A 23,967-nucleotide genomic window follows, 5' to 3' on the forward strand; every position below is an offset into this window, starting at 1 on the left:
GTACCGTGAAAGGAGGTGAAAGGATTTGGCTACTTAATTGTTGTATCTCAATTGTATCTCAAAGTTTTGTGGGGTTAAAAAATACAGTGGAACCTCAGTGGTTGAACGCCTCGGAAGCTGAACAATTCAGTACCCAAATGCCGACAACCTGGAAGTGAATGCTTCTGTTTTTGAACGCGCCTCGGAAGTTGAACAGCTTCCGAGGTGCATTTCTCCATTTTTTAAAAGGAATTTGCCGACCAGCAATCGCGCCTCAGTTGTCAAACCGTCTTCCGGAACAGATTACGTTTGACAACTGAGGTTCCACTGTATGTGGCATGCAAGTGTTTTAAGTAAACAAAGGGTACATTTTTTGCACTAGGCAGTGCCCAATCCTGGTGAGGCGGAGCACGTGGAAAGATTTGGAGGAAGCAGCTCCAAAAAGTGGCCTAGTCATTGATGCCAAAGGCAGTTAATAATGCACAGGCTAGATCAGGAAACATGAACTAGAGCCCAAGGGTCAGGAAACGTTTTCAGCAGGGGGCCGGTCCACTGTCCCTCAGACCTTGTGGGGGGCCGGACTATATTTCTTTTGGGGGAAATGAACGAATTCCTATACCCCACAAATATTCTACTCATGTAAAAACACCAGGCAGGCCCCACAAATAATCCAGAGATGCATTTTAAATAAAAGCACACATTCCACTCATGTAAAAACATGCTGATTCCCGGACCGTCCGGGGGCCGGCTTTAGAAGGCGATTGGGCCGCATCCGGCCCCCGGGCCTTACTTTGCCTACCCATGAACTACAGTCATACCTCGGGTTAAATATGCTTCAGGTTGAGCGTTTTCGGGTTGCGTTCCGAGGCGAACCGGAAGTAACGGGACGCGTTACTTCTGGGTTTCACCACTCGCACATGCGCAGACGCTCAAAATGACGTCACGCGCATGCGCAGAAGCGTCAAATCACGACCCGCAGACACAGGTTGCGTTCGCTTCAGGATGCGAACGGGGCTCCGGAACGGATCCTGTTCGCATCCAGAGGTACCACTGTACTAGACAAACAATGTCAACCAAAGACATGTTCTTCAGTGGACAGTTCACAGCAAGCAGACAACTTGTTCCAAGGAGACCCACTCAACTGAGAGCTTATATTATCCCTCCTATGTTCCTCTCCTTCCTGAGAATGGAAAGGGGTAGCCTTGTCACTTGGAGCCTACCACTCCATCTCCTATTTCCCGCAAAGTACAATGCCTGCTCTGGTGAGCAGGGCCTGCGGTGAACTCTTTGGCAGTGAAGGTGTTGGCCTCTCGGGGGAATATGACTGGAAGGTTCAAGTCTGGCATTGGGGCCTGGGTACAGCACCTCTGCAATCCGCATCAATGGCTTTCGCAACCTATCTTGGCCCACTCGCTATGTGTCAGTGTCCACGTCACTTTTGGCGGGGTCACAACAGACTGTGTGATCAGGGAGAGGATGAAGACTGTGCACTGTTAAAGCAACTAGGCCAATGCTCCCACTTGTTCTGTTGGATGCTAAACTGCAAATACAGTATGGCAAGACCCAAAAGTGTCACAGCAACCGGCATTCATTCCCTCTTCTATTCTGAGGGATGGCAAGGTGAAGGTTTTGTTCTCCGTGATGTTGTCTCGTAGACGTATCTGAATGGTTATGTGGCCCCATTATGTCAACACATTTACACTATCCTCGATTGCCTGAGATCACCTTGTAAGGAAAACAATTAAAAATGGGCCAAAGGAGAATAAAGAGAAGCTGTAAACAAAATTTAAACGATTTGGGTACATTTCAGTTTTTCCTGGGTGTGTGTGTGTCTGTTTTGTGCCTCCTCAAAGAGCTTCATCAAATGTGAAAGAGCTACACCACTGCTCTAGCTGCAAGCTTAATGCTGAGATTGTCTCCTTCTTGAACAGAGATGTCGATTACTACTATGGCTCACAACACCAATCTAGAGTGCCTGCTAATATGCATTCGTCATCTAATTAAACATTCCTCAATTATTAAATTATTCACTATTTAATTACGTTTTGCTTTAAACAAATTACTGGAATGTTTCTGAAACACACTGAATAGGCATTCCTACAAGTCCACTCCCTGTTTGTGGAAGCATCTGCGATGCTGTGCTAAGAGGAACACCAGTCCCTTTGCCCTTAGCACTTTAAATCAGAAAGTATCCAAAGGGGTGTTAACCAAAATACAGAAGCACAATGTATGCAAAAGGATTTGTTGAAGAGAAACCCAATAATCTGAAACGATAAGCTTTAGCAGAACAATTCCTGTTCTTAAAAACCAGCATTCTCACAGACTCTCCAGCAATAATACACAATATTATTTTACCTGTGCCAGCCTAAGAACAAGCAAGGCTACTGCCCTGCAATCTCATGAGGAAAGTTCAACCAAAATATAGTTAGCAAAAATATAGTTAACAAAAAGAAAAGAGCCATGGTCAATGCCAGCACTCTCTCCACATTGAGAAATTCTAAATAATAGTGTCATAACATGGTTTTGAATTTGACTGGGACTCTACACTTTAGCTTAATTCGCTTATAGTTAATTCTGGACTGCATAGCCACTGCGGTGGAAACCGGCCTACTAAACCGAGTAAATTCCATAAAAGAAATCTTTCATGGCTTTCCTAATGACACCACAACCCATCTGAGCTTTGCTTCCCTGGTTGCCATGGTGGTAGAACCTCTTGGTAGTTGAGTTTCTGAGAGCCTCCTAAGTTTACAGCACTGCTGGGATAACAAATTCTTCATAGGTTCATGGCAAAACAAAATTGTGCTTCCCCAAAACCAGCACAGAGAAGCTGTAAACTTCTCATCTAAACAAATGCTGCTGCAATATTTCAGTTTGTGTTCTGGGGGGCATGTGCCAGCTGTAGCCTTTAGCAATAGCTGCAGCTAAGCTATGAGTCCCTGTTTCCTATTACCAGTACCATTTGAATTTGTTTGTTTATATCCCACCTTTCCCCTAAAACTGGGACTCAGCACGGCTCACAAAAATTAAGACAAATACAGATAAGACGCACACAGCTAACCATGTATACAAGATTATTGTTAAGAAGTAATTAATCTATCAGGGACGCGGGTGGCACTGTGGGTTAAACCTCAGCGCCTAGGACTTGCCGATCACATGGTCGGCGGTTCGAATCCCCGCGACGGGGTGAGCTCCCGTCGTTCGGTCCCAGCACCTGCCAACCTAGCAGATCGAAAGCACCCCCGGGTGCAAGTAGATAAATAGGGACCGCTTACCAGCGGGAAGATAAACGGCGTTCCGTGTGCTGCACTGGCTCGCCAGATGCAGCTTGTCATGCTGGCCACGTGACCCGGAAGTGTCTGCGGACAGCACTGGCTCCCGGCCTATAGAGTGAGATGAGCGCACAACCCTAGAGTCTGGCAAGACTGGCCCGTACGGGCAGGGGTACCTTTACCTTTACCTAATTAATCTATCTATGGAATCAAAACAGTGTAGAAAGCCATATCTACTAAAATGCAGATAATAATAATAATTTTAGAAATGGTACAGTGAAACCTTAGCTCCTGAACGCCTTGGGAGCCAAACGAACGAACGAATGAAAACCGGAAGTAATTGTTTCGGTATTCGAACTTTCTTTGGAAACTGAACGCCTGGTACGGCTTCTGACTGGCTGCAGGAAACTGCTGCACTTGGTTCCCAAACTGTTTTGGGAATCGAACAGACTCCTGGAATGGACTCCCGGAATGGATTAAGTTCGGGAACCAAGTTTCCTCTGCACTGCACACTGTTAAAGAGATCTTTTCTTAAAAGCAGTCAGTTCCCAGAATCCTGCCGGAACGAAAGGACAACAAGAAGGGAGTTAGTCTAGCTCAGAGGTCGGCAACCTAAGGCCCATGGGCCGGTTCCGGCCCATGAGCTTCCTGAAACCAACCCATGGCCGTTCTGTGGATCAGCGTGGGGATTCCATGCTTTTTCCCCCATGGCACCATTTTTTTCTCGCCGCGGGGACTGACTTCCAGGTTGGAAGAATGCTGCAAATAGCGTGTGCGCATGTGCACGAGCGCTCCTCCATCCCAGAAGTGCGCCGGAAATAGCGTAATACGCATGCGTACAGGCGCATATGCACACACTATTTCAGGCGCACTTCAGCGATGCGGGAGCAGCCGTGCGCATGCGCGCACACTATTTCCAGTGCTCTTCCGACCCAGAAGAGCTCCAGAAATAGCTTGAGCGCACACACAGGTGCACATGGACGCACATGCTCCGGCCCACCGAGAGGTCTGCCGGGGAGTGGACTGGCTCGGCCTCAAAAAATGTTGCCGGGCCTTCGTCTAGCTGCTCTAGGAAAGGAGTTTTAAAGCCAGGCAGCAGCCACCGAGAAGGCCCTCTCTCACATTTTCACCAGATGTGCCTGTGAAGGTGACAGAACTGAGGGAACGGCTTCACCTGGCTATCTCAGAATTTGGGCAAGTTTGATACCATTCTTAAGTTCGTAGCAGAAGTAGTTGCTTTTGGAATGTGCGCGCAGTGGAAACTCCTCCAATAAACATACAGCACTCTAAATGAGAATGTCAAAAACAAAATAAAATAAAATCTCCTCCCCACAAATCTCAAAGCCACACACTCTTTCCTGTCCCACCCACATTTTATAGGAAATCAAAACAAGATCAGAATAAAATTGGCAACAGAGAACAGTAGTGTTCAAAAAGCACTGAAACAGGATGCTAACCTTACAAAAACCGAGTTTTCGTCCTTTGATCTTATGCTTTAGCTTTGGAATGTGAATATTCAGATTAAGTTTTTGCTTTAAAATATGTGTGTGTATATGTCTGTCTGTGTGAGTGAATGATGTTCCAAGATATGCACATGTGAGCTATTTAAAGGGGGGGGGGAGATTACCTGTTTAGTGAATGTGTGCATATTTGCAAATATAAATAGATCAATCATTTGACTAACATTATGGTGACTAATGTTTCATAAATCAGCTTGCAACCCTAACAGAATGTAAACGAAAATGAATATGAAATGGTTTGTAAAGCAATGTGCACATAGGAGAAAGCTGTGTCACGTAATTAATTACAGCATTAAAAAAAAATTGCGATAAGTCCTCATGGCAGTCACAATAAAAATCTCTGGAGGAAGTTCAGAGAAGATGTGATGATAAATAAGGTGGGGGGTGTATATTTATTGAAAATAAAACCAATACTCTAAAGCAGTTGTTCTACACGAAAAATTACCTCTATTGAATTTTATTTCTTTTTCTAAAAATAATTAAGAAATTTGTCTATCCTTTTCACAATCTTTAGCTGCTTCAGACACCTAGCCCCTAGAAGCTCAGACATCTAGAGCTGAAAGGGAAACCTGTTTCTAATTTAAGCAGCCACGGCTGTCTTGAAGCAAGACCTGTCTTTTAGAAGAGGTCTCTGCATCATTCTGACTTGAGTGACTGGACATCAGTTGCTGGACACTGGCGAACAGGTGAGATTTTCCATTCAGAGGTTATAGACACTGAAATGACCTTAGCCCACCCCGTTCTTCCCAGTCCATCTGAGAGCCAAGCGTCTCGTCTTAGCTTCCACTCATCCCAACGCCTTTTATGCAGAGCAGAGAATTGAATTACCCTTCCCCAGAATTCACATATGGTTAAAAGCAAGCTGATGAAGAGCCTCTTTGCTGGAAAGGGCTGCCTCTAGCAAATCTGAAACAAGACTCATCTTCTTTGTCACCCAAGCTTTTTTTAAAAAATCCCAGCCTCCTTTAAATGTTTCAGGAAAGGAATAGTCACGCATAAATTAATGTTGTTTAGCTTTCTCTGAAGACATCTGAAGGCAGCCCTGTTCAGCGAAGTTTTTAATGTGTGACATTTTTGTGTATTTTTTGTTTTTGTTGGAAGCCGCCCAGAGTGGCTGGGGAAACCCAGCCAGATGGGTGGGGTACAAATAAATTATTATTATTATTATTATTATTATTATTATTATTATTATTATCTTCTCTGAAAGAAACAGCAACTCTCTTTCATTACTAATATTATTATGATTAATTAATTAAAATTGAATACCACCTTTCATCCGAAGACCACAGGGTGGTTCACAACATAAAAATACAAAATGAGAATGCGTTGTAAAAATCATAATAGGAATATAAATCCAAATATAAGATCAAAAAAGGTAGGAGAGAATCCTGACAACAAGATTTGCATTTCAGTCATTCAGAAAACCTGAAAGTTCCTTCCTAGGAGATAGCAGATGAAATAAGTAAAGCAGATCAGAGACTATTTATGTACGCTACGACTGCCGCCAGAATCTTAGTAGCCCAAAAATGGACAACTCAGGAAATACCAATACTAATGAAGTGGCAGACAAAAATGGCTGAATATGTAGAATTAGCAAAACTGACCCACAGGATCCGTAACCAAGAGGAAACAAAGTTCAAAAATGAAGTAAATTTGTTGAGTATATAGGCAATAACCATAGAAGCTTAAAGACTGTAGTAGGATTAAAATAAATTTTGTGATGTGCATGGGATGCTACAAAGAACCTGCGAAAAAAGAGGAAATTCAATATGAAAGCCTGTTGAAGGGAGGGAGGGAAGTCTGTGCACAACAGAGTGTTTAGAAAATAAGTAGATATGATTGTTGAATTTTAGAGTATTTATTTTGTTTGCGTATGTTAAAGAAAACTCAATAAAAAGCATTTTTTAAAAAAGAAAACCTGAAAGTTAAATAAGATGAAGGGTTAAAAAAAAAGGCATTTTGTGAACAGAATTTCCAAATAATGTTGAGCTTCCCATAAGTGCTCTCCTTCCTCAGAAGTTTGTATCTTCAGTCTTCAGGAGACTAGTAAACATTCTTTGTTTTTAACCAGACAGCTCCTTTCCTTTTTTGGCCGTGCCCCACCTAAGCATCCCTAAAATCCTGATCCCACCCCCCGTGAAATACAATTCTTATTACAGTGGTACCTCAGGTTACATATGCTTCAGGTTACAGACTCCGCTAACCCAGAAATAGTGCTTCAGGTTAAGAACTTTGCTTCAGGATAAGAACAGAAATCGTGCTCTGGCGGCGCGGCGGCAGCAGGAGGCCCCATTAGCTAAAGTGGTACCTCAGGTTAAGAACAGCTTCAGGTTAAGAACAGACCTTCGGAACGAATTAAGTACTTATCCTGAGGTACCACTGTATTCAAAAAGTGAACTCCTATTCATGTGGAGGAAGGCCATTAACTGTTAATAACTCATTCTCGAATTGACCCCCTTAAAAATCAAATTGCCCCACACTGGAAACCACAGGGTTCGAGGGTCCTCATCAGTTTCTGCTTTTCGTTCCGAGGACCCTAGGCATAACTTTCAAGAGAGTCAACATTTAAGCAAAATGAATCGCACTTATAATCAAAATACATTATCGTTGGTACCACATTTATTACTGTTGTTGTTGTTCACTGTGCTTCCAGACATTAGCAACAGAGACCACAACTGGAAGCAAACTGGGGGGAAAGTCGCCTTATCCAGGTCAGACAATTCCACTGATCCACCTAACCCAAGAGTCCAGCAACTCTCCCTTCTGGCGGTTCCCTCACTGCGAGAAGTGAGGTTACAGGGAACCAGGCAGAGGGCCTTCTCGGTGGTGGCGCCCGCCATGTGGAACGCCCTCCCATCAGATACTAAGGCATGGGTTGGCAACTTAAGGCCCAGGGGCCGAATCCAGCCCAATCGCCTTCTAAATCCGGCCCACAGACAGTCCGGGAATCAGCATGTTTTTACATGAGTAGAATGTGTCATTTTACTTAAAATGCATCTCTGGGTTATTTGTGGGGCCTGCCTAGTGTTTTTACATGAGTAGAATGTTGCTTTTATTTAAAATGCATCTCTGGGTTATTTGTGGGGCATAGGAATTTGTTCATTCCCCCCCCAAAAAAAATAATAGTCTGGCCCCCCACAAGGTCTGAGGAACAGAGGACCGGCCCCCTGCTGAAAAAGGTTGCTGACCCCTGTGATAAGGAAATAAACAACTATCTGACTTTTAGAAGACATCTGAAGGCAGCCCTGTTTAGGGAAGTTTTTAATATTTGATGTTTTATTCTGTTTTTAATCTGTTGGGAGACGCCTAGAGTGGCTGGGCAGGGTATAAATTATTATTATTATTATTATTATTATTATTATTATTATTAAACCAGCATTTTCCACACTTCCAGCAGCAAATATTACAATTTCCATAGAGCATAGCTTGTGCTAAAGAAGCCATATGCCACCGCATTCATTTTTGTGTGTGGCATCCTTCAGAATACGTTTAATCAATAGCAGGCCTGCACAACTTGTTATTCAGTCAATGCAGCCCTACAGCAGCAATGTGTCCTACCAGGTGCATAACAACTGCTGTCTTTTCCTTATCCAAGGTTGGCAGCAAAATCAAGAGGTTTTAACAGCTCAGTAGGTCAAAGCAGTACAGGCGTGATATACACAGACAGCTTTGGCCTGGCTGCCTGCCTGCTCTCTTCTTTTTCTTTTTTTATATTTCTTTTTACTTATTCAATCAAAAGCATACAGTTCAACAACATACCAAAACAAAAAACAAAGAGAAGGCAATACAATTGCATGAAAATTGAAATGAAACATACACACACATAAGATACAAAATTAAGTTGCTGCATTCACAACCCCTGGGAAAATTAAGAATACTGTTGACATTGGAGGGTGGTAACATGTCCTTAAAAAAATAAAAGAATTTGCTTTGTTTACCCCCTGCATCCATAATGCATTTCTGAGTGTCTGGGTGTTATCCACCAACGATCTGAAGTCTAGAAACTATGTACTCAGGACTGACAAGGCACTTTTGAAAAGCCTTTTTGCACTGATAATTTGTGATTTGTATCAGATATATCATTACTCCCCATATATTCTATTGCAAAACTTTTTTTAAAAATGGCTTCCATATTTCCTCAACAGATTTATTTACATCACTTGTAGCTTTCATAACATAGCTATCCTGTTCGTGTGCAGAGCTTTTCAAGACTTACTCAACAAACGCTTAATTGTGAAAACATCAACTGGTTTCTACATCCTTTCGATATTAAATTTCACAGTTGTTATTAAATTTGCTACCAATTCTGTATAAAATGCTTTCAGCAGAGTCATAAGATGTGGAAAGAAGAGCCTATACAGAACACTAGTAATCTGCAATACTGAAAGTACCTAGTTTATTTTACTCCATGTAAGAATAACCCCAGGATTCCAGTCTTTGATCTTCTTCATAGATGGGAACCTGGCCTTACGGTTTGACTTTGAACTTACAGTGGTACCTTGGTTCTCAAACTTAATCCGTTCTGGAAGTCCGTTCCAAAACCAAAACATTCCAAAACCAAGGCGCGCTTTCCCATAGGAAGTGATGCAAAATGGATTAATGCGTTCCAGACTTTTAAAAACAACCCCGAAAACAGCAATTTAACATGAATTTTACTATCTAACAAGACCATTGATCCATAAAATGAAAGCAATAAACAATGTACAGTACTGTAGTCACAATCAATCAATCAGTAACTGAACTGGGTTCCACACAGTCACAAAAACAAAACAAAAAAGCCACAAAAACAAAAATGCAAAATAAATAGCAAAAACAGACAGACCTCAGCGTAACACTCAAATCGGAAGCGTAACACTCAAAACGGAGCATGTTCGGCTTCCGAAAAAAGTTCGCAAACCGGAACACTTGCTTTCGGGTTTGCAGCGTTTGGGTTCCAAGTTGTTTGAGTACCAAGGCGTTTGAGAACCAAGGTACCACTGTATCTCCTTGCACTATTTGACCATTGGACTGTTCGACTCCTCTCTAGTGTTGCCCTTGGGGCTATGTGCAATATTGGAATTTACCTACTCTGTCCAGGGAACAGGACAGACAGACACACTGGGCCCACGTTCCCCTACTCACAACAGAGCTATGGGGCACATGCCGTGGTGGGTGGGGCCCCGAGGAAAAAGTGGGCACAGCAAGGACTGCCAGCTTTACTGCTTCATCCAGACAACCAAGAGTCATTGTCAGAGTTCAGATACATATTCCAGTCAGGCCAACTTTCTCAGGGAGGGTGTGGCCTGGAGAGACTCCCCAGAGAGGCTTGGGGGGGCAATTTTGGCCCTGAGGTTCCCCAATCCTGACCCGGGGCAAGAGGGCTCACTTCCTTAGCTCTTACGTCAAGAACGTTCACACACACCCATTCCTAGGAAAACACTGGTCACAGGTACCTACTGATTTATTGTTCCTGACCCTCTCAGGCGGTCCAAAAACACCCTATTCCCTACCATGCTCATTCCATCTTGAGAACTTTCTACAAAGGCTATAATTTATCATTTCATTTCATTTTTAGGAAACAGAACACTCCCCACTATACCTTTCCCCTAAAGGAAGTCATCGTGCGTTACTAGTTTGAAGGAAAAACAGTGGCGAACACCAGAAAAGCTAACCCCAGGAAAAATGTTTGTGAACTTAAACAAAAAGACACCATTGTAGATCTCCCCCTCTGGTGCTAAAATGGTGTTTCTACGGCTTTTCTGGGTAGCAGAAAATTACAGACAATTTCTTCCTTCCTTGCAGTTTCCAGTAATGCTTTTAACAAAAGCAGCATCACTAAGATGAGATCATAAGCAATCAATTAAGCTCCTTCCCCTTTACATAAATATTCACTCTCTTTCCTAAGCTATCTCTGCAGCACTGAAATTAGAGTAATGTAATCACAGAGGTTAAAGCTGCAATCCTGTGCGCATTTACTTTGGAGTAAGCCTTAATTAGCATAGGACTTCGGAGCAAGGTTGCATGGGCCTTGCGCTGCGAAAAGGTAAAGTAACAGACAGTTCTTCTGCTTCCCTGGCTAAAGGGAATGTTTTAGTGAATAAAATCTAACATGCACAATCTTGCACATGGACTAGGATCTGCTTCTTAGGGAGATGGGTGCAGAGCCCCAAAGCAACCCCGAGGCAACAGATATTGTTTTGTGCATGGCACAGGGAGACATCTGCCACCTGGGAAGAAGGCCGCTAATACAAACATTGGAAGGCAGTAATTGTTATGATGTTCCCTCTAATGCTCCACTAAAAAAAACTTGTGGAGCTGCCAAGAATACATTTCTCAGTCATTCTGGTTATTTCACTTGCAGCAGTTAGCGACTCAAGCCTGTTGGCTTATTCTAATGGAAAGCAACCTCTCCCCTCCCCACGTTCTTTATTTTTCTGAATGAAAACTTAAAAAAAAATGTTTTCTTATTCATTTTACACACACACACACACACACACACATATACAATACATAATCATCTTCATTTCAGTCAGTCCAATAAAGATATCACAAAAAATATATACAGCTTCAACTATGTGCTTTCTTTTTAAAAAAATAATATTTATTAGAAGTTTAAAAGTTACACAAAAAAGAAAAAAAGAGAAAAGAGAAGAGAAAAAAGAACAAAAAGTTACATAGAAAAAAAGCAAAAAAACACAATACATCAAAACACAAGAAAAAAAAATACATAAAAAACACACAATACATCAAAATCCTTATCTTTCATTAACTTATTTCCTCGACCTCCTCACACCTCCCATTTTTGTATTCCAGTTCAACTATGTGCTTTCTACACAAACCTATGACTTCCCATCCTCTCCGTATTTTCCTTTATATCAAACATCTTGCTTTAATTTATCATGACTATTTTGTAAAAAAATCTCTTTTCTATTTCGATATCATATTCCATCATATGTATGATTGACACAAATCATTCAAAGGCAACTACCGTGTTTAGATTACAACTGCTTTTCAAATAATTTTTGAAAATCTAGAATGAACTTCTGTCTGGGCTTGTCTCCGATTCTTTCCGAAAGAGAGGCTAATTCCGCATATTCTGTCAATTTGGATAACCATTCAACTCTGGTAGGGAGTTTGTCATTTTTCCAATAAGCACGCTCATGGCCGCTGTTGTGTAAAATTTTTTTCCCCTTGGGAATGAATTAAAACTTAGGAAACGTAGCTGTGTTTTTAAAACAACCCTGCTTCTTCCTCACCTACACAATAGCCACTTAAAAAAAAAAAAATCTAACCCATGGCTCTCTCAGAACACAGATCATCACTGAGCATTATGTTCTCCCTACAGATGGTACTTTGGGGGAGATTTCTTAGGGTGACACACACACAAAATAAAGCTTCTCAGTCAGCATATAAATGTCAATTGCACAGCTGAAATTCTATTCAAAGGTAAAGAGAAGACAAAAACGGATGCTCTCATTATCCACAGCACGGAAGGGTAATATTTCTTTCTGTCAGGTGAGATGCAGCATTGAAACTACAGCTGGGACGCTTACAATAATATCTAAATCACCAGAGAGCGGAGCAACCCTATGCTTAAAATGGTGGACCAGGCAATGACAGCAGGCCTCAACTCACCTCCTATCAGCCGGTGAGACCAATTTCTGGACAAGCTACAAAAGTTATGTTGGACCAATACGTGGCCTCAGTGGTTGGCAAAGGAGGACTTATTCACTGCCCTTATTACCATACGTTAGGCGCAATTATGGCTTCTAACCAATGCTCAGACAGCCTTGGAGTGAGATCTATACCACTGACACTCTTGGCAGTCACACAACCTGTTTCAACACCCACAGTTCCCTTGGACACAATTTGGATTGCAGGCCCCCTTGGCATCAGAGAGGGCACTCAGGAGTGATCAAGAACCCTCTGCATCTCACCGTTTTGTAACGAGACAAGATCCTCAACAACATCATTTGCACTTCCTAAGAGGAGATGCCCCAGAACGTTCAGGAATCCGTCAAGATCTGTAAGTCCCAACAGAAGGCGCAATAAAAAAGCAAATTTAAAGGCTTGCAACAAGAGGTCAGAAGAACCCCTTTTGGGAACTGACTTCCTCAGGCATGGGGCTACCACTGAAAAGGTACCCAAACTAATTAGGTCTCATGGGCAAGTACAGGCGCAGGCCTTCTGAAAATAATCTCCAAGTGAGGAAAAGTTGATAATGGGTGAAGGTACTCCTCCTTTCCTGGGAACAGTGACACAAAAAGAAAAGGTTGGCCCAAAATAAATTTTAAGAAATCTACATTAGGGAGCTACCATCACTTGGCCAACCAAAACACTTTGCCCTGATGTGGATTTGCAGGACATTTGGTTTTCCAAAAGTGCAGGACATTTGGTTTTCCTTCTTGCCCTCCTGAACCAACAACACCCACTCTAATTGTGCTACATAACACTGAAGGATTCTGGCTTGCAGCTGACAGTCGGATTCAAATGTGAGGACTTTATTACCGGGGGGAAGGGAAGGGGACAGTGGCGTAGCGTGGGGGGTGCAGGGGGGGCCAGCCGCACCAGGCGCAACATCTGGGGGTTAGGGTTAGGGGGCGCAAATCCACGGGTTAGGGGGCACAAATTACTTGCCTTGCCCCGGGTGCTGACAACCCACGCTACGCCACTATAAGGGGAGCAAAAGGATTTCAGGAGGGGGTGAAGAGGCACACTCTCCTGAAACATTCCTCAGAAAGCTATATAGTGCTACAGAGCTCCGGCTATGCAATATTTATCAAGCTAATTCCCAGCATTCCCTTGCCCCAGCCACAGCGATGACTTCAGTGATGGATGGCAGCAAGGACAGGAGCGATGGCAGGGGATACAGATGTTCCGTGCAGAGCAGATGGGTACAGAGCTGCGTAAATGATGGGTGGTCCCCTCCCTTCTTCCCCTCTCCCCTGTCCATCAAATTAACTAGATTATAAATAAATAATACATAGACCCACAAACCATCCCCATCAACATTTTTGCTCTGTCACCCTCGGGGCTTTTGAAGTCATTGCAAGAAACCGAAACCTACAAAGAGATGGAAAGCAGGCTTATACCATCGGCCTACCTGGCTCAGTACTGTCAACTGACTTGGCAGTGGCCATCCCATGGTTTCAGGCAGGGAATCTTCCTTTTCCTAGCTGGAGAAGCCAGGGGTTTAACCTAGGAGCTTCTGCATGCAAGTCATGGGCTCTACCACAAAGCTACAGCCTGTTCCCAATTTAATATACTTCCATTTCATGATCTTCGTTGGCAAGGAAGACATTTATTTGAGACGCATTAGTCCCGACCCATGGGACCACAGAGCCTAGGACTTGCCGATCAGGAGGTCGGCGGTTCGAATCCCCGCGACGGGGTGAGCTCCCGTTGTTCAGTCCCTGCTCCTGCCAACCTAGCAGTTCGAAAGCACGTCAAAGTGCAAGTAGATAAATAGGTACCGCTCCGGCGGGAAGGTAAACGGCGTTTCCGTGCGCTGCTCTGGTTCGCCAGAAGCGGCTTAGCTGTACGCCGGCTCCCTCGGCCAATAAAGCGAGATGAGCGCCGCAACCCCAGAGTCGACCACGACTGGACCTAAAGGTCAGGGGTCCCTTTACCTTTAGTTCCGACCCTCTCCTAGGTTTGGGAGAATAAGGAACCACAATAGTTCAACTGGGAGGTCAGACAGTCAGTCCTTCCTGAACGCAATGCCAACGTTGTGAGGGCAAAAGTTTCAGGTATTTCACTTCCCCCAAACAAGGAGGTGTCTTTGCCCCAACCCATTCCCATCACTGATGCAGCTGTTGAGTTGGGGAGGGAAGCAGACAGGAGAAGTTTGTTGAGTGTGCAGCAAAGCTGAGAATACAAAAGAAAGCGCCACTCCTTTCCCCTTCCACCTTCTGGTCCTCCCATCCATCACCGAGCAATTAAATTGACAAAAGACTCGGATTTTGACAAGCGTGTATGAAGAATGAGGAAATTCCCAAAAGGGACAAAAGATGATACCCATACCCAGTTCCTATCATCTGGTTCTGGAATGATATGAAAACTCAGATCCAAGATCAATCAAAGGCTCAGGAATCCTTTGGTTGAAATCCTTTGGAAGAAATTTGTATCCTTTTAACATCTATACTAGGGTAGTAATGTAATGAACATAATCTGTTAGAATTAAAAGCAATGGTACTGCTGCGAGTGAAATTATCTACAGCAGCTTGACATAAGAGGGTAGGTTTGATTAAATTTACTATTACGTGGTGCTGGAATGTGCTGTGTCAACATAATATGGCATGATGGGGACTGCCTTGTCTTATCAACTTCCAATCTAAAGATGCTTCAGGGAAACCGAACGTAATCCATCGCTCAGTGAAAAGGATAGCGATTGCCATAAGCTCCACAAGCAATCTGCAGTCCTCAGAAAGCTAGAACAAAGACTTCCAACAAAGCAAACAGAAATTTTTAGCCATAATTCTGAAATCAGTTTCTGTCAGCTGATCTGTTTTATTAAGGGTGCAGCTACAGGATGGAAGAGACCAGAAATCCGTGTAGGTTAAGACCAGACCTCAGCGCACATGGAACACATTAAAAATTAAATCACACAAAGAAAGACAGAGGCAGTTTAACTGAACGGGGCTCAGATTGCCCTACATTTCCTTACGGCGTCTCCACAATATTTGAATAGACCAACGATGAAGCAGAACCCAGACAAGGATAGAGATATGAAAAGCTAGCTTTCATTTGCAGAAAGCAGATATAGAGGAACGTGATTAAATGCAGAAATGATTGTGCTGGAACTAATGGAAAATCGGAGTGGGGAGGGGCTCACTATGGTGCACATTGCAGAGCCTTTCATCGCCTTAAAGGAGGCTCCTGTTAGGAGCCCATCATTCTTCCCAGTGAACACAGAGCAGAGGTTGCCAATATGGTGTCTGAGGGCCCCAGTATGCTCACCAGTACCTCCTATGTACCTCCACGAAATTAAAAGACGCCTTCTTCTTGGGAGAAAAGCAATGATAAACCTAGACAGCATCTTAAAAAGCAGAGACATCACCTTGCCAACAAAGGTCCGTATAGTTAAAGCTATGGTTTTCCCAGTAGTGATGTATGGAAGTGAGAGCTGGACCATAAAGAAGTTGATCGCCGAAGAATTGACGCTTTTGAATTATGGTGCTGGGGGAGACTCTGGAGAGTCCCATGGACTGCAAGAAGATCAAACCTATCCATTCTGAAGGAAATCAGCCCTGAGTGCTCACTGGAAGGACAGATCCTGAAGCTGAGACTCCAATACTTTGGCCACCTCATGAGAAGAGAAGACTCCCTGGAAAAGACCCTGATGTTGGGAAAGATGGAGGGCACAAGGAGAAGGGGACGAAAGAGGACGAGATGGCTGGACAGTGTTCGCGAAACTACCAGCATGAGTTTGACCAAACTGCGGGAGGCAGTGGAGGACAGGAGTGCCTGGAGTGCTCTGGTCCATGGGGTCACAAAGAGTCGGACACGACTAAACAACAACAACCTCCTATGACACCTGCAAGTAGCCTCAGTGAACTTCCCCTCAAAAAGCCACAATATGCAATGGTTGACACTGCCTCGCATTGACACATTCCCTTAAACAGGTTCACATGACATTGGATTCCAGGACTGGACCTCCCTCCCTTTCTTCTGTTCTGAAAAAAGAGTATCTCTCTCTGAGTAAGGGCAGCAATAGGTGCCTTTTTGCCCCTTTTCTGAGAATATGCGGCTCTCTCTTGTCTGCTTTTAGATGAGGCAGCCATTTTGTGTGATGCCACACTTCCATAGCAGCCATTTTGTGACCGGCGCCCACGCCACTTAATAAAATAATAATAATAATAAAATTTTATTTATATCCCGCCCTCCACAGCCAAAGCCGGGCTCAGAGCAGCTAACAACAGTAAAATAACACAGCATTCTAAAATCAATTCATTATAAAATCAGTTCAAATCAAATTAATGACAACCATAGTGAAAATTCCAAGTGTCTTGATAAATATTTTACAAATTACTCTGTTAATGCCATTGCAGATAAAAGTCCACTGCTCCTATACCCATGTTGCAGAGGGCAAGACTATGGCTGAGAGAGTATGTGTTACGCCAGCCCAGAAAAGTAACCCAGTGTTGTTTTTGCTGAAGATGGGGAGGAGACAGTATATGCCAATCCTGAAGCGTAGTCTGGCATTGTTAACCTGGCACTTTGGGGTTTCGTTTTTATGGGAACTGCAGTGGAGTCAGAACTGTAGCAGGAGTGCAATGAATTAAGGGATGGAGAAGGCGAAGGGAGCCTGGGAAATAACTGAAGGTTTCAGCAGTGAGTGGGAAGATGTCCTGATGCCAGGTCTGCCAACATATGGACCACAGGTTTACCCATTGAGAAGCAACAGAGGGATAGACCTGAAATACAAAGGCCAGGACTACCCAGGTCCCACCACAGCTACGTCACCAGGTCAATCAGTGTCAGGAATGAGCCAGCTCCTAGCGAAGGTTTGCAGCCAACTGCAGAAGGAAGCCAAGAACAGAGAGGCTTAGATGTTAGACAGGCAGGGGAGAGCCGGCAGCTGCAGACTTCGGCTCTTCCTGACCTTGAAGGGCAGGCTGATAAGGCAGTAGATGAGCAGAGTAGAATACGGTCAAAGCTTGCAGGAAGCTCAAACAGGCGCAAACAAACACACAGATAGTCCAAAGAGTTGGCGAATGGGAAGGCTACTAGAGAGGAGGCAAAACAAGAGATGAAAGAGTCGTACTTTCAATATATTCTGTCAACACCGGAAGAAATCTTCAGAAGGGTCATCTTGAGTGATGATGCCGGAGGCTTTGTTAGAGCCGTCCGGAGCTATCTGTTTGTTTTTGCAATAAATCCTCCTTTTTAATTACCTACGCTTACTGTGTTATCAAGCTGGGAACCTGGACTCCTGACAACCAGAAATGGTAGATGCCTGTTCTCTGATGCTTGTTGTGCTGATTGTCTGTTTAAGAGTTTGGTTTTTTCTTGTGGGGCAACTCAGCTATGCTTTAGCTGAGATTCCTGCATTTCAGGGGGATTGGACGAGATGACCCTCAGGTCTACAATTCTATAATTCTACAGTTTCCTTTGATTTTTGCATTTCTCCCAACTGCCGCTTTAAGAATATTCCCAACTTCAGAGCCAACAGACCCTGGCTGGGACTCAACCAGCACTTTAAACTTTTAGCATTCTTGTGCATTCCTCCCTTGCAATTTTCCACATTTGCTTCAAATGGCCATGCTCTGAATTAGCCATATGTTCATTGCAATGGGGCAATGAGGAGCAGGCTTTGGAGGCTACTTCGATCAAATGCTTATATTTCGGAACAATTCCATTTAAACCCTAACCCAAATTTGTATGACCTGAAGACTGCCTTCACACCCCATTAACACACAACCTAGCACATTCAGAAAGGGAATCTAGGGGTGGTCTGTACTGTAAGAAACCGTTTCCTCTATGTCATGGGTAGGCAAACTAAGGCCCAGGGGCCAGATCCGGCCCAATCGCCTTCTCAATCCAGCCCACGGACGGTCTGGGAATCAGCGTGTTTTTACATGAGTAGAATGTATCCTTTTATTTAAAATGCATCTCTGGGTTATTTGTGGGGCATAGGAATTTGTTCATCCCCCCCCCAAAAAAAAATATAGTCCAGCCCCCCACAAGGTCTGAGGGACAGTGGACCGCCCCCCTACTGAAAAAGTTTGCTGACCCCTGCTCTATGTAGTATTTAATTAGGGCTATTCTGCACCATCAAGCAACTTTGTGTTTTATTCCTACAAGTCCTGATGTCGCGTCATACTTTTTCTGCTTGCGGACCATGTGCAACAAAGAACTGTAGGTGCACTTATGCTGTTCTCTTCCTCACCCCACCCCACGCCTTTCAAACTGTGTGATGTATGACCTCACTCATAATACGGCCGTTCCTTGGGCTGCCTTTGTTTCCCAGAACTACACACCAATCGGCACTATTTCAACAAAGCTTCAGAAGATGGGAGGAGGCAAATACTGTATACAGATTAATACTAGACGTTTAAAAATGAGTCTGAGTTTAAAAGTCAAATGGGAGACTATATTCGAAATTATGCCCAAAACAAAGAAGAGTGGAACAGCATCTTTAAATACGAGCTTAGATATACTATGCCAATCACACACTTGGAAATACTATGTAAATTATGTGGAGAAAACACAGCTTTTCAGAACAAAACCTTAAAGTGCCATCTTATTTTTATAAAAGATCAGCAAAAGACTTATCTTGTTTGCAAAATACCCATCTGATATTTAACATGGTTCACCCTAGCAAAGTGCAAGCTCAACCACAGAAAATGACAGCTGCAGATTGATCAGGGTCATATAACTTGCCGGCTTCTGTTCTTACAACCCTTGCCATGATCCGCCATCAAAAGGCTCTTGATTGTCACAGAGAGGAAGCTCAAAAATCAATCCCACCCTCTTTCCATCTTTCAGACTAGTGGGCAGAGACAGAAGCCAGGTGGATGAACCAGGCGTTATCCTAGCACATCTCTCCAGACAAAGGTGGCGCTGGGCCTCCAACAACAAACTGCCTTCAGCATCCTAGAAGAGGAAGCCCAAGGAAAATCCACATTCGGGTTCATTCTGTTGCTCTCCTAACTTTGGCAAGCTACATTTCTTTTACAAAAGCAGCATCTATGAGGATAACCAGCTTCATGTTGCGGGCACATGTTGTAGGCGGACTCCCTTCCCTTTCTAGATGCAAATGGTCATGGAAACAGACTCCATTGTTTGCTTCCTGGGGAGAATTTCTAAGGGATTCCTGTACGGCGTGCCTGGACACTCCATGACATGTGAAGATCACCATCGAAGGCTATGTTGAAGCAGGAGAATCCTCCACTTTTCCAGAAAGGCTATGGGTTTTTCTTTTGTTTTGATTTCAAAGAGAGGGGAACACCACAGATGCTTCCCCCCACCCATTTTAATCATGTAAGGTAAACAGCGCTTAACCAAAAAATAAATTAGGACCCCTCTCTCTCTGCTCCCACCTCCCATGGGATGTCTCCTGACAGCGCCCTCTAGCGAGCCCCCACCCCACAGAAATAGGCATTGCCAGCAACAAAGCGTCAATTTCCCTGCCGCCCTTCCCAATATTCGATTTTTGTCCCTATTTGCAGAGGGGAAACGCTGCAAAAAGCAACCCCGCTTTCGCGTGCATCCGTCATGACTTTACCAGGGAGCGCCAAGCCAATATAGGATTTTGTGGGGTGGTTTTTTAAAAAGCAACCCAAAAAATGCACATCTTCCCTTTGCTGTATTAAAAAACAACAACCCCAAACCCACGCCGATCTCCTGCTGCTGAGCGCAAGAAAGAAAAGGGGAAAAAAACCCCAAGCACCGGCGGCAGCCTGTGAAGGAAAGGCTATAATTAGATGGGCAGATATTCTTAGCCCGGGGCGCGTTGGGTGGAAAGCTGCGTTGCGCACGGGAGACAGAGACGGAGACCCACAACCCCATGCAATCCTATGGCCCACCACGCTTGCAAAAAGGCTGGGGGTTCCCCAAAAGCGCAGGGGAGACACCCCCGCGCGGGCTACTCACACCACTAGCCTGGAGATGATCCAGGAGACCATGGCGCTGAGCGGCTCCGGTGACAGCAGCAGGGAGTGGGTCCGCTTTCCCCCGCCCGGCTCGGAGCTGCCCGTCTGCCGTCGCGGGAAGAAGGAGCAGCAGCAGCAGCAGCAGCGCCAGGCGCCTCAGCCATTCGGCATGCCAGCGCCAGCGCGCAGCCTCACTGGGGAGCGGCCGGAAGCGGCCGAGGGCCGCACGAGCGCGGCTGGGAGGGCCGGGCGCGCCAGGGACCTCGCACCTGCCCTGATGCTGTGCGGAGCCTCTTTCATCATCAACCAGGCCTTTGGTTGACCTGATCAACGTCCCATACACTTTTAAAACGCGGCTCTTTTGTAGGGGATATTGCTTTTATTTTTATTTTATATACTGTGATCTTTTTATGTGAAGCGCTCCGAGACCTCCGGGTATAGGGCGGTATATAAATTCAATAAATAATAATTAATAATAATAATATGCATCATAAGCCATATAGAGTAATTAACAAATCCTCAGTGAAACAATTACAACCTTTAAGCAAAAAATAAGCTAAACATCACAATTGTATAATCTATTCAACGATATTAACGGCATTAAAACATTAGCCAGAAAAATAAGCTAAGCACTTTTTTGTTTGCAAACTCTATCCATCCCATGACCAGTGTTTTTTCTTTCTTTCTGGGGTACTCAATGGTACACAGTACCGACATATTTTTTCCCCCTAAAAGAAAAGCACTAGTTAAAAATGTGGCACTTACTGTAACAACTTAATGGTGAGAACTGGCATCTCTTTTTTTTCTAGAATAAAAACACTGCCCATGACTCATAATCTTTCACACTACAGTGGTACCTCGGTTTACAGATGCTTCAGGTTACAGACTCCACTAACCCAGAAATAGTACCTCAGGTTAAGAATTTTGCTTCAGGATGAGGACAGAAATCATGCTCCAGCGGCAGCAGGAGGCCCATTAGCTAAAGTGGTGCTTCAAGTTAAGAACACTTTCAGGTTAAGTACGGACCTCCAGAACGAATTAAGTACTTGACCTGAGGTACTACTGTATACTTGACTCCTGCCCGCTCTGCAGGGAGTCCCACAAGGGTTAACAACCCGTAGGGGGAATATTCAATATTCAAAGGCATGGAAGAAAGAGGGAACTAGCTTGTTTTCTCCTGCTCTGGAGGGTAGGACCCAAACCAATGGCTTCAAGTTACAAGGAAGGAGACTAAAATTCAGGAAGAACTTTGTGACAGTCAGAGCTGTTCCACAGTGGGGCGGTCTCCCTTGGGAGGTTGTGGACTCTCCTTCCTTGGAAGTTTTTCACCAGAGGTTGGATGGCCACCTGTCATGGATGCTTTAGCTGAGATTCCTGGGGTCCCTTCCATCTCTACCATTCTGTGATTCTATAAAGCTTTGATGGCAGAACTAGGAGCAAAGATCTAGAGGCAAGTAGAGTAGACTGTGCTCTCTTCCCTAGCAGCAGACACACAAAAATGATGTTTCTTAGGATGCAATTCATGAGTCCCTTTTATGTTTGTATGAATGAATGTTTGCATAACAGACCGGGGATATTTGTGGAAACAGAAAATAAGTGACATTCACACAATGACGACGTTCTTTGTTCCCCAGGACTCAGATTTTGTATCTGACTTGCGTTGTCCGAGCAGATATGAGCCCAAATATGGAAATGCCCACATTCTACCTAAATATATATGCTGAAATTAATGAATGTATTGCTTGATTATAGCAGTCAGCTGACCTCTTTATCAACCAGGAGCACATTTGAGAGATATGCTTATAGCACTTGCGGCAGAAAGTACAAGGCTTTGTAGAAGACCAAAGGTGATTTCGTTTTTCCCCCACTAGGGGGAAACTTTGTCACATACCTTTCGTATGGGAACAAATAGCACTAGACAGGAAAGCGGGGGAATCTCCCAACTACAGTACTTGGATGACATGGACAGCAAAAAATGCATTTGATGATACGTATTATTAGCATGGTGAATGCTGGTAATACCATACCAATACTGTTCAACCCTGCAGCCGAATCAAATTACAACTGACTGCAGAAACTGGATTATGTCGGCTGCCTGCAGGTTTTTCTCCCTGCATTCATAAGATGTTTTTGTCTTTGCAACAGAAACAAATGTAAGGGCATGCATAAAAATATCCTTTATTAATGTACACATAATAATGCATACATTGGTATGCACACATTAAAACAAGCTACTGATTTACAAAGAGGATAAACTTGAGAAACTTAACTCATTTTTGTTAGGTTGATATATAATAATAATAATAATAATAATAACAACAACAACAACAACAATAATAATTTATTATTTATACCCCGCCCATCTGGCTGGGTTTCCCCAGCCACTCTGGGCGGCTTCCAACTGAATATTAAAAACAATACAGCATTAGACATTAAAAACTTCCCTAAAGAGGGCTGCCTTCAGCTGTCTTTTAAAAGTAAAATAGTTGTTTATTGCCTTGACATCTGCTGGGAGGGCGTTCCACAGGGCAGGTGCCACTACCAAGAAGGCCCTCTTCCTGGTTCCCTGTAACCTTACTTCTCGCAATGAGGGAACCGCCAGAAGGCCCTCGGCACTGGATCTCAGATATAGAGGGAGGAGAGCAATATCATGGCATTCATTACAACGGGGTGATTGTCCTGCAGGCCTGTGGGAATCTACCGTATTTTTCACTCTATTAGATGCACCAGACCAAAAGACGCACCTAGTTTTTAGGGGAGGAAAACAAGAAATAAAAAAGCAATGCAAAGCATCCTGAGCTAAGAGGGAGCGCTCCTCCATCTTCCCTCAGGATGCCTTGCGGGGCTATCCCTGAAGCCAGGAGAGCAAGCGGAATTGGTGCGCACCGATCCCTCTTGCCCTCCTGGCTTCAGTGAAAGCAAGCCTACTGGCTTTCCCCCCCACCTCCCACAAGAGCTCCCTCTTTAAAGGGAGCGCGGCTCTTGGGGGGCTTTTCTGGGAGGTGGGGGAAGGGACAGAGCCGCACGTAGCTAAGCCAGAAGCTAGAACAGCTAGAGGGAGCGCTAGCTGTTCTGGCTTTTGGATAGCCCCACGAAGCCTCCACAGGGCACGGGGATGAAGGCTCCACGTGCCTTGTGGAGGCCTTGCGTGGCTAGGCCAGAAGCCAGGACAACGAGCGGGACCGCAACGCAGCGATCCAGCTCTCTGCCCTGGCTTCATCCCCTGCCCGCGAGAGGCTGCGTGCGGCTCCCCCAAAAGCCGCGCTCCCTTTAAAGAGTGCGCGGAGTGTGTGTCCAGCTCTTGGGGGCTTTTCCCGTGGGAGCACCATAATACGCACACACATTTCCCTACTTTTTAGGAAGGGAAAGCTGCGTCTTATAGAGTGAAAAATATACCGTATTTTTCGCCCTATAGGACGCATTTTTCCCCCTGCAAAAATGAAGGGGAAATGTGTGTGCGTCCTATGGGGCGAATACAGGCTTTCGCTGAAGCGTGGAGAGCGAGAGGGGTCGGTGCGCATCGACCCCTCTCGCTCTCCAGGCTTCAGGAAGCTATCAGCAAGCCTGGGGAGCCCGCGGGAGTTCCCGTCGGGCTCCCAAGGCTTGCGGATAGCAGCCTGCATC

General features: G+C 44.5%; 1 protein-coding gene across 6 annotated transcripts in view; it reads right to left on the bottom strand.

Annotated features, from left to right (window-relative positions):
• REEP1 (receptor accessory protein 1) overlaps positions 1–20,551 on the bottom strand; it is a 60,884-nt gene extending 40,333 nt beyond the window's left edge. For 2 of the 6 annotated variants that reach the window (XM_083407967.1, XM_083407966.1), the window contains exon 1: positions 20,345–20,551. In XM_083407967.1, coding sequence (XP_083264093.1) covers positions 20,345–20,376 — 32 coding nt within the window. In that variant the 5' untranslated portion in view covers positions 20,377–20,551. The remainder of the gene's footprint in view (positions 1–20,344) is intronic. The other 4 variants (XM_083407969.1, XM_083407968.1, XM_083407970.1 and 1 more) reach the window with 3 other exon arrangements.
• Positions 20,552–23,967: the final 3,416 nt, after the last annotated feature.

Source organism: Podarcis tiliguerta, assembly GCF_965153285.1.
Source record: "Podarcis tiliguerta genome assembly, chromosome: 13".
Lineage (NCBI taxonomy): Eukaryota > Metazoa > Chordata > Lepidosauria > Squamata > Lacertidae > Podarcis > Podarcis tiliguerta.